Genomic DNA, 15,677 nt, shown 5'->3' with positions numbered 1-15,677 from the left:
GGAGGCTGGGTGCCAGGTGGGGGCGCTGTGGGGAGGCACTGGGGGGCCGGTCTGCCGCTGCGTGGGGGTCCACCCCGGGGCCCTTGGGGCCGCTCTCCCCAGCCAGGACGTAGCCTTGGGGCGTCTCGGCTCCCCCTCCTGTCCCTGGGGGCTGGGAAGGACAGGGCGCGCAGGTGGACCTGCAGGGGCCTGTGGGCCTCCCTTACTGCCCAGGGCATCGTCAGCCCATCACTGCGGTGTCTGAGTCAGCGCCCGAGGCCACCTGGCCTGGCCAGCCTGCTGGTGGCCAGCAGGGGCTCCGGGAAGACCCCCAGGGCATGGTGGGCCCCGGGAGCGGCCCCTGCGCTCCCCAGAGACCAGCGTATCCCCCGGCTCACAGGGAGAAGGCTGATGACACCTCTGGCGAGGACAATGACGAGAAGGAGGCCGTGGCCTCCAAGGGCCGCAAGACCGCCAACAGCCAGGGCCGGCGCAAAGGCCGCATCACCCGCTCCATGGCCAGCGAGGCCCACGGCGAGGAGACGGTCGCGCCGCAGCACAGCGCCGAGCTCGGTGAGTGGCCGTCTTGCATGGGCAGGTCACGCTCCAGCTCAGCTTCCGTCTGCGGGAAAGCTCGCGCCGAGTGGTCATTGCCCTCCCCGCACACACTCCCCTGCCTCGGGAGGAATCTGGGCTTCAACTGCCTCCTCTTCCAGGGAGGGGTCTCAATTTCCCCTGCACAGTGGGGACTCGGCCCCAAGTGCTCCCCTCCTTCCACAACACTGCGTGGTGCAGTTCCTGAGTTAGACACCAGGGGGCGGCGGCAGCCTCTGTCCTTGGCGCCGTCCTGGCTATTGGCCCACGTGGGGCCTGGGGGCTGAGCTGTGGGGTGGCCAATGCCCCCTTCCTCCCCGCGCCTCCCCTCCCCCTGCTCAGAGCTCCCAGAGACCTGCAGCAGCACCTGCCCCCAGAGTGGGGATCTCTTTCCTCCCGCTGGAGCTGTTCCTTCTAGAACCTTCCTCCATGGTCAGCCGGACTCACGCCTGTGCCCCTGCTCCCGGCGCTGCAGCCGGGCTGCGCTCATGGCCCTGAGCAGCTTGCAGGGTGGGGTTGGGCAGCACAACCCCCTCGAGCTCCGGAGATACGCAGGGAGAGTCGGGGTCCCTTATGTGTTGGGCCCCTGTGGGCGATGGGGTGCCGGGTGCCGGTCACCCTCGGCACTGGGGCCTCCACCGGGTGCCTGGGGGACGCCCCTGCTATGTCGCCGGGCCTGCCGTGCGCCCCTGCGGGGGGCTGAGAGCAGATGCGATGTTCCCGCCTGCAGCCTCCATGGAGCTGAACGAGAGCTCGCGCTGGACCGAGGAGGAGATGGAGACCGCCAAGAAAGGTGAGCGGGCCGGGGCTGCGCCTGCGTCCACATGGACCACAGGGCTGGGCTGTCCCCCAGGACAGCTGCTCTGCAGGGAGATCGAGCTGGTCCCTTTGGCCCGGGGCTGTCACGCAGAGATCGGGTGTGGGGGGCTGCTGCGCCCCTCCCCCCGCCCCCTGTGCCTAGGAAGTGGCCCTTTCCGTCCGTTCCCCGTGGAGGGGGCAGCTCAGAGACCCCCGATGAGCCCCTGGAACCTGGCCTTCTGCAGGGGCCTGTGGGGACTGTTGTCTCCCCAACGTCGCCTTGAGGTCTCACTGTGACTATGTGGGAAGCGGGTTCTCCCCTCCTGTTGGACTCGGACAGGACGGGTCCTTGAGCGTCCCCGAAAGTATCTTCCCCAATGGCTTGGGGCTGGATGCCTGGGGGCCGTGTGTGTGTGTGTGTGTGTGTGTGTGTGTGTGTGTGTGTGTTCCCCATGGCTTGGGACTGGATGCCTGAGGACTCTGTGTGTGTGTGTGTTGTGTGTCTGAGAAGCAGGGCAAAGAGCCCACAGTCTCCACTCCCCTCTGGCCTGTCACCACAGCGACGACCCTTTTCTGGAGCCGTTCCTGCTGCCTGGGGACTGGAGTTGGCGGCTGGCCTTTTGTCCCTCAGAGAAGGACAGTGGGGGGCTGCAGGGGGGACAGGACATGGCGGGGAATGAGTCACCAGCCGCGCCGGCCGCGTGCCCACTGTCTCAAGGTTGGTCCTTGGCGCGGCGGTGAGCTCATCGGGGCCTGCCCACGGATGGAGCCGGCTGCTCGAGGGGCCCTGGCTGCCTGCGTGCTGGGGCCCTGCTCAGTGACATTTGTGCTAATGTGATGAGGGCTGCGCGCTCGGCCACCGTGAATTACAGCAATCTGGACAATTACCGCTCAGGGCGGCAGCCGATGTTCCCGGCGGGGCAGGAGGGGGCGGGAGGCAGGTGCAGCTCGAGCTGCGGGCGCATCTCAGCAGGCGGTGGCGCGGGCAGGGTTCGGGGGCCCAGCCCAGCCTCCACAAGCCCAGGGAGGGACGCAGGAACCGGCTGTGCCTGAGGCAGCCGCTGTGTTCCTGGTGGCAGGCCCGGGGGCAGAGGCCAGACACCAACCTTGGCTGCCGGCCTGGTTGGTTGTTTTGGGGGCCACGCCTTGCGGTGCCCAGGGCTTCCTCTTGGCTCTGTGTGCAGGGCCCACTCCTGCCGGGCTCGGGGACCGAGATTGCTGGCGGTCAAACCCAGCCAGCCGCGTGCAGGCAAGCACCCTCCCTGCTGTACTAGCGCTTCAGCCCTCACCAGCCTTTTTGCCGTGTGGCCTCGGGCAGGTGCACCGACCCCTCTGTGCCTCCTTTCTCCCATCAGAATGTGGAGTTAGGGGGTCCCCACAGTAGTGGTTTCCTAAGGGTGCTGCCACCACTCTGAGATGCGGCAGTTGGGATGTGTCCTTGGCCCGAAGTGGAGCTGGGCTCAGCCTCCTGCCCCGGTCTTAGGCGGGGGGGAAGGGTCAGCTCTCCATCCATCTCTGCTCACGGCACCTGTAACGTCTGAGAGTCGGGTAGGGAGATTGGGGATGCTGTCCATGTCCTTCCCGGGGCAGGCGTGGCAGTGGACAGGAGCCCAGGGAGTGGCCCCAGCTTCCTTGCCTGCCCCTGCCCTGCTTTCTTCCCTCCTCCTCTCGGTATGCCCATGGGCGTTACTGGGGGCTGAGGGCACTGTCCTGTGTCCATACTGTACATGGACACGCTGTCTCACACGTACGTGCTGTCCCATGTCCCACGTCCACGCAGTCCTGTGTGCACATTGTCCTGCATATACTCGCTGTCCCATATACACACACACACACACGCCTCATCCCACATGTACACTGTTTCCACGTGTGCGCCCTGTTCCCTGTATACACCGTGTCCTACATGTCCTTACTCCTCTCCAGAGAGCCTTTGCTTCCCAGGTTCGAGGCCTGCTGGCGCCCTCCCGAGCAGCAGCACCCAACTGGGGACCCCAGGCCGGGGAATGGTCTACCCAGCAGTGGCAGTTCTGTGGCCCTGGGTGTCTGCCCGTCCGCAGCCCCTGGGCACGCAGCTGGCTGACCCCTCGGGGGCACGTCCCGGCACCCTGAGGCGACCCCAGCTCTGGAGTGTGCAGGGGTGCTGGTCAGACTAGGACACTCGCCCACAGAGGTCAGCGGAGCTGCCGAGATGACCCTGCCGGTGGGGCGGGGCGAGGCCAGCACTGGAGGCCTGTGGGCAGCAGTGTGGTCAGTGAGGAGGGGGATGGCTATGGGACAGGACAGGGACCCTCGGTCCCAGCCCGCCCGCCCTCCATCCCTTTCCGTATCCGCCAGTGTGGCTGCCTGGCCTGGACTCGCCCGCAGGGGGACTGGGCATGTGCAGAACCAGCCTCCCAGGAACTGGGCAGCTCCAGGGAGCTGGCACGGGGCCACTCTGGGCAGGAGGGCAGGCCAGGCTGGTTCCCCTGGGAAAGGTCAGCCTGGCCCAGCTTGAGCCTTGCCCCAGCCGAGCGGGAGGCCCGGTTGCTGCTGGAGGCTTCCTCGGGCGGCCGAGCGCCAGCTGTGGAGGGGGCAGGTCCGCCCCGTCCCCAGGCCGGGCTGGGACGCGCCCAGGTACGCACTGCCAGCTGCCTCCTGGCCGCCGAGTCTGGCGGGTGGGGCAGGAGGACCCTGCTCTGGGCCCCGGCCCACAGGCTCCCGCGGGTGGGCGTGAGGGAGAGGTTGCCGGGCTGCGGGCAGGGCCGCCCCGGGCCCGGGTGGGGACCCCGAGGCCCTTCTGGCATGTTCTGAGGAAAAACCGAGTCCTGGTTCTCCAGACCGACCAGGAAGTGGTGGCAGGAGCAAGGTCTGTGGCCCCGCTGCACACAGGCTTACATGTACACACATGTGTATAGTCACACGTACGTGCATGCATACAGGTTCACATACACGTGTTTGCATGGAGAGGCCTACTCATATGTGGGCATGCATCCAGGTCACATGTGCACACGTGTGTGCATGCACGCACGAAACTGCTCCTGCGCATACACAACTATACAGGCAGATACACATGTGCACACAGGTATGCATACCCCCTTGTGTGCACAGATGTACACATACGGGTGCGTGTATACTCGCAAGCACATCAGCACACGGGTGCTCACACAGGCACACCTGTAAGCTCTGCAGAGGGGAACTGAGGTCTGAGGCGCCCGCCTGTCCCTGCAGGAGCCTTTCTCTTTGCTGCAGCTCAGCCAGAGCAGGCCCAGTCCTGTGGCCCCTGGCCTGGCTCGGGGCCGAGCGAGAGGCTGAGTGTCTGGGCAGAGATCCCTATGTCACCAGCGGGTCCTCCTGGGCAGTGGCAGCTGCCCCCGTGTGCCCAGGCCTGTCACAGAAGAGACCAGTCCTCAGAGACCGGGCGGGGGCCGCTCCAGTCCCCAGAGAACCACAGTGGCGCCCGCTGCAGACGGGTGCTGGAGTGGCCTTTCGGGTACCCCCAGGCTTCCCTGGGCTCCCTGGAGGTGGCAGGGACCAGCTGTCAGCGCATCGAGCGGGCTGCCTTTTAGGGGCCCCTCCTGCCGAGTCTCAGACCCCCGGCTTGACTTCCTGTCTCAGTCAGTTTCACTTCCCAGTTCCTGCGCGACGCCGAACGAAACCCCTTCCTGGGAAATTGGAAGTGGGGTCTGGCGTGCTGACCACAGGGCATTGGACAGAGTCTGGTGTCTGGGCGCCCTGAAGGGTGTGGGTGAGTGTGGCCCCGAACGCCAGAGGAGGCGGCCTCAGAAGTGCCAGCCCCCTCGTCCCAGGACCCCTAGGAGGTGACCCCAGGCCCGAGATGGAGGTGTGGGGCATGTTGCCCGTCGCGGGGTCCCCCGCACAGCCCCCCGGTGTGGGCGCAGAGCAGGGAGTGAGGGCGCTGGGAGCCTTGAGCCCCGTGGGCAGCGTCGGGAAGGGCTGCTGCCTTGGATGGCTGAGGTCTGGGGCCGGGTGGTGGGCAGCGGCTGTGTAGGTGCAGGGCAGACGCGGGAGGCCACCCAGACAGGCTGGGGAGCGGGCCGGCGGGTCGGCGACCCCGGTCGGAGCCCTGATACTGACCCGGGCGGCGCTCCGAAGTTCAGCACTGTTAACTTTCAACCCCGTGGGCAGTGGGCTGGCATGACAGGTGCACCGCGGCCAGGGATGCCCTCTGGGGAGGAAGGAAGGGGTGCTGGCCGCTGGCCCAGGGCCCTGCTGGGAACGGGTCACGGTCCTGCCTGTGGGCAGCGGGAGCTGTCAGAATCCCCCAGTGCCCCCTCCCAGAACCCCCCTCCCCGCCGGCCCCACCCGGGCCGCCAAGGACACCCCTGGGGCCTGGCGGCCCAGCCGGCGCAGTGGGGGGCCGGCGGTGGCAGCGGAAGGAGCCGCTTGCTCGCTCGCTCGCGGGCGCTGTTTTCCTGAGCCCTCGTCTGCTCTCACTGCTGCTGACGCCGCGGCTGGAGGGAGGGGAGCAGCCCCGCGGCCCGCCCCTTCCGAACCTGGGCTGCTGCCACCCTCCCGCCCGCTGCCAGCCGCGTCTGGAGGTCACATTCAGTCCTGCGCGCTCGCTCCGGGTCAGGCGGCTCCCGACCCGGACCCTGCCCCGGAGGCTAGGCTCTGTGGGGTCTGCCGGCGGGGGGTGGGAACGGGACAGGGGTGTCTGGGGTCGGGGGGGGGGCCCGGGGGCGCCCGGCCAGCCGTTCGCCCGCCCACAGCGGGTATGTCGGTGCCAGGAGCCGCAGGCTCATGTATTGGTGACACCTGGCACTGGCCCCGTCCTCACAACTGACAGCTCCCCGCGGGGACCGCCCCTGCTGTGAAGGGCACCTCCTCGCGGCTTGCCAGCACAGCCGCGGGGGGGGGGTCGGGGGGGGCCAGCGCCGCCGGTGGACAGCAGCCGCGGAGGCGGGAGGAGGCGGAGGAGGCGCAGCCTGGCCGCCTAGCCGAGCCGTCCCGCCCTCCCGGGAGCAGCCCCCGCCTCCCCCGCTCCCCGCCTGGAGGGACGGAGGATGTGAGCGAGCGAGGCGAGCAGAGCAGACGCCAGAGCCTCGCAGCGGCCTGCGGTGCCCGCCCGCCCCCGCCACCCGCCGCTCCCCGGAGCATCCTCCCGGGCGATGTTTCCGGAAAACTTGGCCGAGGGGGAGACGCAGATGAGAGGATGTGAGTCTCCCCGGGAAGGGACTGGGGGGGACAGGACGGCCGCGTGGGGGGGGACTTGGGGGTCCCCCCCTTGTCCCCGGGGCCCGTCTCTGCCTTTCCGCTTGCTTGTCTCCCACCCCCGCGGAGCAGGGCAGGGCCTGGGTCTGTGTGGGGCCTGTCCCCACCGCCTGTCGGGTTGGGGGGTCCCTGCCAGGGGCTTCTGTGCACTTGGCGCTGCGGGCACCCGGCCGGCGGTGGTGTTTGAAGTGTCTCGGGCTGGCACCCTTGGGATGCAATTCCTGGAACAGGAGCCAGAGCCGGCCGCGTGCCAGCCCAGGGCGCTCACGCAGGACTGGCCGAGCCCACCTCCTGCTCCCTGCTCGGGGAGGGGCCGGCGACCCCACAGCCCCACCCTGCCCTGCCCTCTGCCCCCTCTGTGGGGCTGACGCGCCCCAGGCGCCAGCTGGACGCAGAACCACGGTCCAGTCCACGGGGTGGGGTGTGCGTCCAGGGGCTTGGGCCCCCCCGACTTTCGCTCCCCTGCCCCCCGCCCCCCGGGTTCCGGCCTGCGCAGGCTTTGCCAGGCGCTCTTGGCCCCGCGGAGAAACAAATAAGCGTGCGTCCCCGCCGCCCTCCGGCCGGGAGTGGCAGCTGCTGGGTGCGGGCGGAGGAAAGGTCAGGGGCTAGGTTACACTGGCTCCCACGGCCCGGCCCTCCCGCACGCCTGTCCTTGAGGAACCTCGGCAGCCACGTGGCTGATGCAGGGAGCAGGTGGCCGGGCTGCCCGGGGAGCGGACCCTGGGCCAGCCTGGGCCTCGGGTGTTGGCCTCCCTCTGGAGGTGGGGGGGGCGCGCGATGGGAAGGCTCCTCGCTGGCCTCGTGGCCACCACAGGCCACTCTGTCCACCAAGTTCCATGGCGGGTGTGAGTTGACCCGGCCACGGTGCGTCCGGTACCCACGCCCCCATGCCTGTCCCTCCTGCTCAGGGCTTGGCCGGGGTCAGGGGTGGTGAGTGCCCCCACCCTGTAGTCCCCAGAACCTCGGCCCGGGCACACCCTGGTGTGGGCTGGGGCCTGGGGCCACCATGCGCGCACAGATGTGGCGGGGGGCCGGGGCTCTGGGGGGGGGTTCCACGTCCGGCATCTGGAAGAAGGTGGAGTGCGTGGGGCCGGGGGAGCGCAGCGGGTTGCAGCCCCTAGCACACCTGTTGGGCCCCAAATCTGGCCAGTTTCGTTCCCACGGTGGCTTTGGGCCCCTCCCCCACACCCGGTACCCGCCGTGTCCCCTCCTTCCCTGCGGGTACTTGGACAGCCTGGTCTCTGAGCCCCCCCCCCCGAGGGTGCCCAGGAGTGTGATGGTGACCCCGAGTGACCTCTCCCACCGGGGGAGGAGACCCCCGTCCAGCCTGGTGCCCTCCCCCAGGGCTGTGGCACCATCCCCTCTGACCGCTGGCCTCTGCCTGCACCAGGCCTCCTGGAACACGGCCGCAACTGGTCGGCCATCGCCCGCATGGTGGGCTCCAAGACCGTGTCTCAGTGTAAGAACTTCTACTTCAACTACAAGAAGAGGCAGAACCTCGACGAGATCCTGCAGCAGCACAAACTCAAAATGGTGAGTCTCCGCCACGTTGCCGCCACATGCCCACGGAGTCCCCACTATATCCCTGCCACGTTCCTGCCATGTCCCCAGTGAGTTCTCACCATGTCCCAGCCACGTCCCAGCCACATCCTTGCCGTGTCCCCACTGAGTTCTCACCACGTTCTGGCCACGTCCCTGCCATGTCCCAGCACATCCTGACATACTCCCTCCCCCCCGCCATGCCCCTGACATGTTCCAGAGGTTCCTACGGGAACTGACAGGGTCTGACATGTGCCCCTTGGGCCAGGCACACGAACCCCGAGTGACCTCCGCTTTGACTCCCTGCCTCGGCTGCTGTGTGTTTGCTCGCTCTCCATGTCTCGCTCTTTCCTACGCCACACACACACACACACACACACACACACACACAACTTCCCTCTCTCTCTCCTCCTCCCTCCCTGACTCTCACCTGCTCTCTCCCCTCATCTCTGCTCAGCCAGGACTGGGCGGAAGGACGCCTGCCCCCTCGCTCGCCCAGGCCCCAGCAGGTGCTTGGGGTCCGCCCCCTCCCCGGCTGTCACTGGTTGTAGGTCTCAGTGATGCAGGGGTGCGGAATAAGGGGGGGACCCACTCTTCTCCCCCTACCCGCCTACCCCCATGGCTTCCGTCAGGATAGTGGAGCAGGGTCAGACCACAGTGGGGGCAGTCCTGGGATCCTCCTGACCCCCTGGTTGAGACTGAAGTCCCATCACCCCAGACGCAGACCGGAACTGGAGCGTGGCACTGCCTACCTGCCTGAGCAGCTGGGGGAGCCCTGGGGGCTGAGCCTGGCTCAGCACGGAGCTCACTTCCTGTCCCCCATCACTTGTGTCCCCGGAAGCAGCCATGCCACGCTGCCAGGCTGCAGGCAGCTCTCTGCCGACTCTGCCAGTCCCCAGGGACCCCAAAACTTGAGCATGGGTTGACGGGCCAGAGACCCAGTTTGGTGGACAGCATGGGCTGGGCGGGGCCTGGACTGGGGTCTTGGGCTCAGAGCAGCGTCGCGCCCCTGCTCAGTTCTGAACCGGGGGTCACTTAGGGCCCCACAGGTCCAGTGCAGCGGCGGCTGCCTGTTCTCGGGGCCACGCACGCAGCCGGGAGGGGCCAACTGTCGAGGCACCGGCGGGTCATTGGGCCCGTGCCTGACCCTTCAGGTGCCTGGACGTGGGGCCCAGCCAGGGGCAGCCTGTTTGCCTGTCCTCTGTGAGGGGGTCCTGGGGTCCCTCCCAGGCTCTATGGGTCAGTAGGCTCCCTCATGTGGGCAGCAGCAGGTCCTGGGCAGCAACTGGCCCTGTGGACACTCGGCCCCTGCATGCCCACAAGTGTGGGGAGGCCGGGCCGGGGGTAGGGGTGGGGGACAGCCAGGGAGGGGGTCAGCAGGGCCCGGGAAGGCAGGTGAGGCTGGACGGAGGGGTGCAGACTGAGCCTTGTGAGGCCCAGGGCGGTGCAAGGTGGACTTGTCTCGCCGAGGTGCGGCGTGAAACCGTCCTGACCAGTAAGCGGGCGCAGGAACTGGGGTGGGGGGTGACGTGAGGCTTGGCGTCTGTGTCTTCCGGGGCGCTCCCGCGCCTCCTGCAGCCAAAGGTCGCCCTCGCTCCCCACTAGGCGTTCAGCTCCCTGTGCCCGTCTGCCCGGCCGGCCTGGACGTGCCACATGGGCGGCTCCTGGGCCCTGCCATTGCCTCCCCGGGGGGAGCCGGCACCAAGCGCCCGCCCTCGCCCATGCTGCCCTGGCCTACGGTGGTCGTCACCCGGGGTCAGCCTCAAACAGGACCCTGGGTGTGACTGGGAGTGGGTGTGCCGGGCTGGGGTGTGGGGAGGGGGGAGCAGGGACATTTGGCCTGAGTCCCCCCCCCCCCCACGAGAGCCCAGTCAGCCCTGGGAAGGGGCTCGGACAGACTGAGGCGGGGTGGAGCCGGAGCCGGGGACCCCACATGCCTCCTGCCGCCACCCCCCCCCATGCGTGTTTGAGCGGCAGAACCAGGACCCCAGATTGCTTAGGAAGACGGCGGTACGGGAAGCCATACTTCCCTTCCCTGGGTCCCCGGGTGCCGGGAGCAGACTGGGCAGGCAGGCTCGCTCTTGTGATCAGGGTGGGAAGGGGAACCCCCCCCAGCTGGGGCCTGCCAGCAGCTGATATGCACCCCCACAGCGGATTCCCCGGGCTGCCCGGCCACATCTCCTCTGGCTTTGGGGCTGCGGCCTACCCCCTGGAGTCCCGGTCTCCTTGGTCCCGGCTCGCCCTGACTCTGCTGGAACTCCAGTCCTGAGCCACTGCCCGCCCAGCAGGGAAGCCGTGGTGGGCTGCTGTGTCCCCTGGGCAGGGAGAGGCCAGGTCCAGCCCCCAGGACTGCCGGGTGTGCGGGGAAGCTGGGCGTGGCACAGCCGGCCCCGTCCAGAGCAACTTCTCAGGCATGGAGGAGACCCTGACCGCACCCGCCCTCCCACAGGAGAAGGAGAGGAACGCGCGCAGGAAGAAGAAGAAAACCCCGGGGGGCAGCAACGAGGAGGCCGCCTTCCCGCCGGTGGTGGAGGAGGAGGAGATGGAGGCCTCGGGCGCCAGCGGGAATGAGGAGGAGATGGCCGAGGAGGCCGACGGTGAGCACAGGGCACGGCAGACCCAGGCTGCTGTGCTGGCAGTGCCCGAGCCTCGGGACAGAGTGGGGGGCACAGGGTGGGGTGGGGACCACCGCGGGCAGGGGGGTGAAGGGGGGTGCCAGTGATGGAGGTGCCGGTGCCGGTGGGGGTGACGAGGTGACGGTGCCGGTGTTCGTTTTGCTGGTGGCAGGGACAGTGGGCAGCCTCACCGGTCACGGTGCTCCCTGGTTTGCTGCCCCCTCGGGGACAGGCCTCGAGCCTGGGGGCTGTGAGTGTTGGCTCCTCGAACCCTCCTGGGTCTGCGCTGCCTCCGTCCGGTGACACTCCCCTGGGCTCAGGTTCTTGGTCACTGGCCCGTCTCCCCTCTGGCACGTGGCTGGGCTTCTTTCCTGCCGCCTGTGCTAGACAGTGGGAGTCCCCATCACTGCCGCCAGCTGGTCTGTCTGTGCCATGTGGGGCAGGGCTGGGCACTGCCCCCCACCCCAGGCTGGCCAGCTCCATCCCCGCCACCACTCGCTTCCCTGAGCTTCGCCCAGAACCCCCCACCCTGAGCCCATGGGCCATCGGTCACCCCGTGTGTGTGTGGGCAGCTGTAGACCCCTTTGTCCTGCTGGGGGTCGTCCAGGCTTGTAGCAGGGAGAGGAAGGGCAGCAAGTGTGGGGGTGCCCGGGACCCCTGAGCAGGGGCTGTGTGGCCGAGCTCATCTCAGGGGCGCAGGGGTTGGAGAGGGGTTCCATGTCCAGGGTCCCATGTCCACCAGCCAGCATGGCTGTGCCTCCCGTCCTCCATCGTGGTAACTGGCTGATGCCCCTCCTGGAGGTGTGGGCCAGTCACGGGCCCCTGAGCCGTGGTCGCTGTTGGCCGCAGCCCCGCAGCTGGTGCCATCCCTCACCGTGAGGCTTCTGCAGGGACTCTGCACCACAGGGCTGGGCAGACCCCCAGTGCAGAGGAAGTCAGAGGTCAGGGATGGGAGTGCGGGGGGCGGGCATTCTGTGCCTCAGTTTCCATACCTGCAGAGGAGAGCTGCGGCGATGCTGGGGGTCACTGGGGGTACTCTGCCCTCAGCACTGAGGAGCTAGGCCTGGCTCTGCCCTGTGTGGGACGTGGGCTGAGAGTCAGGTGGGAGCCAGCAGGGCTGAAGGTGCGCAGGTCAGCAGCTGTGGCTCCTGGGGGCTGGGTCCAGGCTCTGTGGGCAGGGGGGATGTGATCTGCCTCCCCCCCGCCTCTGCCCCCTTTGGGTTTGGGGGTCACACCCAGCGATGCTCAGGAATCACTCCTGGTGGTGCTCGGGGTGATGGACCCCAGGCGGCTGCATCCACAGCCAGCGCCCCGCCTGCTGTCCTGGGCTGCCCTGACCCCCTTCTCACCCTTGTGTCTCCTCCAGCCCTGCACGCTGCTGGGAGCGAGGCGACGCGCGGGGAATGCGGTCCAGGTACGAGCTTGCCGCGTGGCCCTGTGGCTCAAGTGCTCGGCTCAGCGGCCGATTGTCCCCAACTCCTCCCTGCTGTGGCGTCACGGCAGAGGGCTGGGCTCAGCTCCCCGTCCTGGTGCCCTGCGCCTCACTGGCCGTTACAGCAGCCCGGGTCCCTGGGAGGCAGCAGCCATCCCCATTTCCAGGCGGGGACACTGAGGCTGGGAGAGCCGAGCCCTGGGCCGCCCCCCACAGTCCCGTGTGTCCTCGCCCTCCCCACAGCCGCCGTTGCCAACAGCTCGGACACCGAGAGCGTCCCCTCCCCCCGCGCAGAGGCCACCAAGGACGCGGGCCAGAACGGGCCCAGGCCCGCAGCTGCCCCCGGCACCCCGGCACCGCCCCCCCAGCCGCCCACCCCGCCACCCGAGGACGCCCCGGCCACCGCCGAACCCACTCCCGCCCTGGACACCGCCGGCCCGCCCACGCCCCCTCCGGCATCCCCTTCGCCCGCCGCACCCCCGTCCCTGGTGCCCAAGGAGGAGGAGGAGGCGGCCCCCGCGGTGCTGGCCCCCGAAGGGGAGCAGGGGCCCCCTGCCAGGCAGGAGCCGGGGCTCGAGCCCGGCGCCACGGAAGAGCCACGGAAAGCAGCCACCGCTGACGCAGCCAAGAGCGACAGCCTGGAGGAGGCGGCCGAGGAGGGGCCTGGCAAGGGCAGTGTGGAGGCCAGCTCAGAGGGCGTGCCCGAGGGGGGCCTGAAGGCAGAGAAGAAGGAGGGCAGCGGGCCTGGGGGCAAAACGCTGGTGGCCAAGGTTTTGGGTGCCCCCCAGGACAGCGACTCCAGTGCCACCTGCAGCGCCGATGAGGTGGACGAGCCTGAAGGCGGGGACAAGAACAGGTGAGACTGGGGGAGTGGGGAGCGGGGCCAGGGGCTGTAGGCTGATACTTGAGGGTCCGCAGGTGGCTGGGAGCTGATGCGGGTGTTGGGGAGGGCGGAGAGCCACTGGCAGCTTAGGCTTACAGAAGTTTCTTCCATGACCTTATGTTCCCGGTGGGACATGCTGGCCAGTCCCCCTTGGCCCAGACCTACACGGCTGCGTCTCTGGCGAGCAGCTCCCCTCTCCGCAGGTGGGTGGGCACGGCGGGCAAAGGCCCTGGGGCAGGCAAGGACCAGTCCAGCAGCCACAAGAGGTCCGAGCCTGTGGCTGGCAGTGGGGCTGGGCAGGCTCCGAGCCGGAAGGTGGGCACCGCGGGCTGTACATGGGAAGCCGTGGCGGGAGGCGGCTCAGGGTGGCAGGGCTGCGGTCCCAGCTCAGGGGCAGCCGTGCTGGCTGGACACATGCGTGTGTCGTACTGCCTCCCGCCTCAAGAGGTCAAGCCGGGACCCGGGTGGGACAAGTTCGAGTGTCCACGGGAACCACCTGGGCGAGTTCCGTTCATTCTAGAAAGCTCCATGTCCCAAGTGGATTCCTTTAGTGCTGCGTTGTCTGCTCCCGTGCTGGGGTCTGGCAGGTGGTAGGGCTGCTATTTGCTCAGGGAAAAGTGCTTGTGACGCTCCCTCCTGCAGCTGTGAGTCCCTGCCCCCTGAGAAGCGGCCTCCCGGCGTCCAGGCTGGAAGGGCCGCCTGCAGTCCCCCTGGGACCCATCCCTGCCCTGGCTACGCTGGCTTCCAGCCATAGTTCCTGCCAGTGTGTCCCACAGTGCTCTGAGGAGCTGCCCTGGGAGCCGGGACACCGGGCTTGTCCCACCCTGGCGGACAAGGACCAGACCAGGCCTCGTCCCTCAGACTGAGGCTGGACATGGGCCAGCCCGCAGCCCTCCCTCTGGCCAGCGCCTACAGCTACACCGGGGCTCAGGGAGACGCAGCAGTCAGGCCCGGGCGAGCCCCTGCCCAGTGGGAGATGTGGGCTGGCCCTAAGGAGGACAGGCCCCTTCCAGTCCCCAGGCCCCTCCTCGTGGGGCATGGATGGGTGGAGCCGTTGGCCAGGGTCTGGCCCCTACCCCAGGAGGAGCCCCGGGGCTCTGTCTCATGCTGCACTGCCCGTGGCCAGCTGGTCCAGCAGAAGCAGAGCCGAAGCACTCGGGGCCCCAGGAGGCTTTGGGAATGGCTGGACGTCCCGACCCAAAGCCCACCCAGCTGCGGGCCACCTGTGGGGGCTTGTGCCCACCAAGCGGGCTCTGGGCCCACGTCCTGCTAGCGCCACGACCAGGCCTCTGGGGCGCAGACGCGTCTCCTCCCGGCTGAGTCACAGGCCACGCCGCCGGCCACGGAGGTGCCGGATTCCCCGGCTGTCAGCGCAGTCGCTGGCTTGTGCAAGCCTTGGGCTCTGTTCCAGAACATTCCCGGCAGCCCACAGGAAACCTGGGCGCGTCTGAGGTCGCTTTTCTGTCTGTGGCATTTCCCCTGCCATGCAGGTGGGCAGTGACCTGTCCACTGCCCAGGGCCCGGGGTACCTCTGCCCTGCCCTTCATCGTTGATCTGCGCTCACCGCATAGCACCCCATCTCGCGGACACCACCCCCCATTCACACAAACACACACGTCCAGCTTTGCACAGTTGGGTGGTTTCCACTCTGGCTCCTGGAGTGGCTGGTGGAACTCGGGGTGCACCTGCGGTGCCTGGCAGGAGCCTGGCGTCTGCACAGTGCCGGGGAGAGCAGCCGCTTTCCCGGCACAGCCACGCGGTCAGGCCTGCCAGCTCTGTCGCGGAGGGCGTGCCACCCTCTGTCCATTGCACCTGGGCCCGGTCCTAGACCCCCCGGACACCCGGGGTCCTGCTCCCTCCCGCCTTGCTGCTCTCAGGGCTCAGCTCAGTTGGGGGGTCATGGGAGCACGTGGCCTGGAGGGCGGCAGGCTCTAAGTGGGGGTCCCTGACGGGAGCAGCGGCAGGTGTGAGGACAGCCAAAACCCATAAGCCCCTCCTTTCCAGGTAGAGGCTCCAGTGTCCATGCCTTGGGACAGGCCCTTGCTGGGCCACATGAGGCCACGTCCGCTGTGCCCGCCCCGTGCCGCCCTCGCCCGTGTGCTCTCAGGGTTCTCAGCCCCACAGGAAGGGGGCACAGGAGGCACCCAGCTCCCAGGGGCCGTGTGTGGAGTAGGCGGTCTCCAGCCCCTCGCTCAGCCCTCTGCTGGCCCCAAAGCTGCTGCCCGAGACGCCGCACCGGGGCCAGGGGTTTGGTCTCAGGCCCTCTGGGCGCTTCTCACCGACCACGTGGGGTGTGGGGCAGGGGCAGGATAGGTACCTGTGTGGGGACCCCAGCCCCTCACCGGTGGCCTGCAGCTGGGGCCGAGCGGGGACAGCGGGGCCCTCCCTCCTGCTCCGGGCGGGGCTGGATTCCTGGACATTGTCCCTTGCCCACGGCCAGAGTCAGGGGAGGCCAGCTGTGACCTGCTCTGTCCCTGTTCCAGGCTGCTGTCCCCGCGGCCCAGCCTCCTTGCCCCGGCCAGCGACAGCAGGGCCAGTGCCTCGCCCCAGAAGCCACTGGACCTGAAGCAGCTGAAGCAGCGGGCGGCCGCCATCCCCCCCATCGTGAGTGTCCGCCCGAGGGTGC

General features: G+C 68.6%; 1 protein-coding gene across 1 annotated transcript in view; it reads left to right on the top strand.

Moving 5' to 3' along the window:
* The window catches only part of NCOR2 (nuclear receptor corepressor 2), a 51,605-nt gene that overhangs the window by 20,831 nt on the left and 15,097 nt on the right, over positions 1-15,677 (top strand). Inside the window, exons 15-21 of the mRNA XM_056131431.1 lie at positions 380-552; positions 1,304-1,366; positions 7,973-8,115; positions 10,571-10,718; positions 12,103-12,150; positions 12,412-13,024; positions 15,535-15,655. Coding sequence (XP_055987406.1) covers positions 380-552; positions 1,304-1,366; positions 7,973-8,115; positions 10,571-10,718; positions 12,103-12,150; positions 12,412-13,024; positions 15,535-15,655 — 1,309 coding nt within the window. The remainder of the gene's footprint in view (positions 1-379; positions 553-1,303; positions 1,367-7,972; positions 8,116-10,570; positions 10,719-12,102; positions 12,151-12,411; positions 13,025-15,534; positions 15,656-15,677) is intronic.

This window comes from Sorex fumeus, unplaced genomic scaffold (assembly GCF_029834395.1).
Source record: "Sorex fumeus unplaced genomic scaffold, SorFum_2.1 ptg000087l, whole genome shotgun sequence".
NCBI classification, from domain to species: domain Eukaryota; kingdom Metazoa; phylum Chordata; class Mammalia; order Eulipotyphla; family Soricidae; genus Sorex; species Sorex fumeus.
Note: the sequence above shows the minus strand (reverse complement) of the source record. Positions and strands in the feature narration are given on the sequence as shown.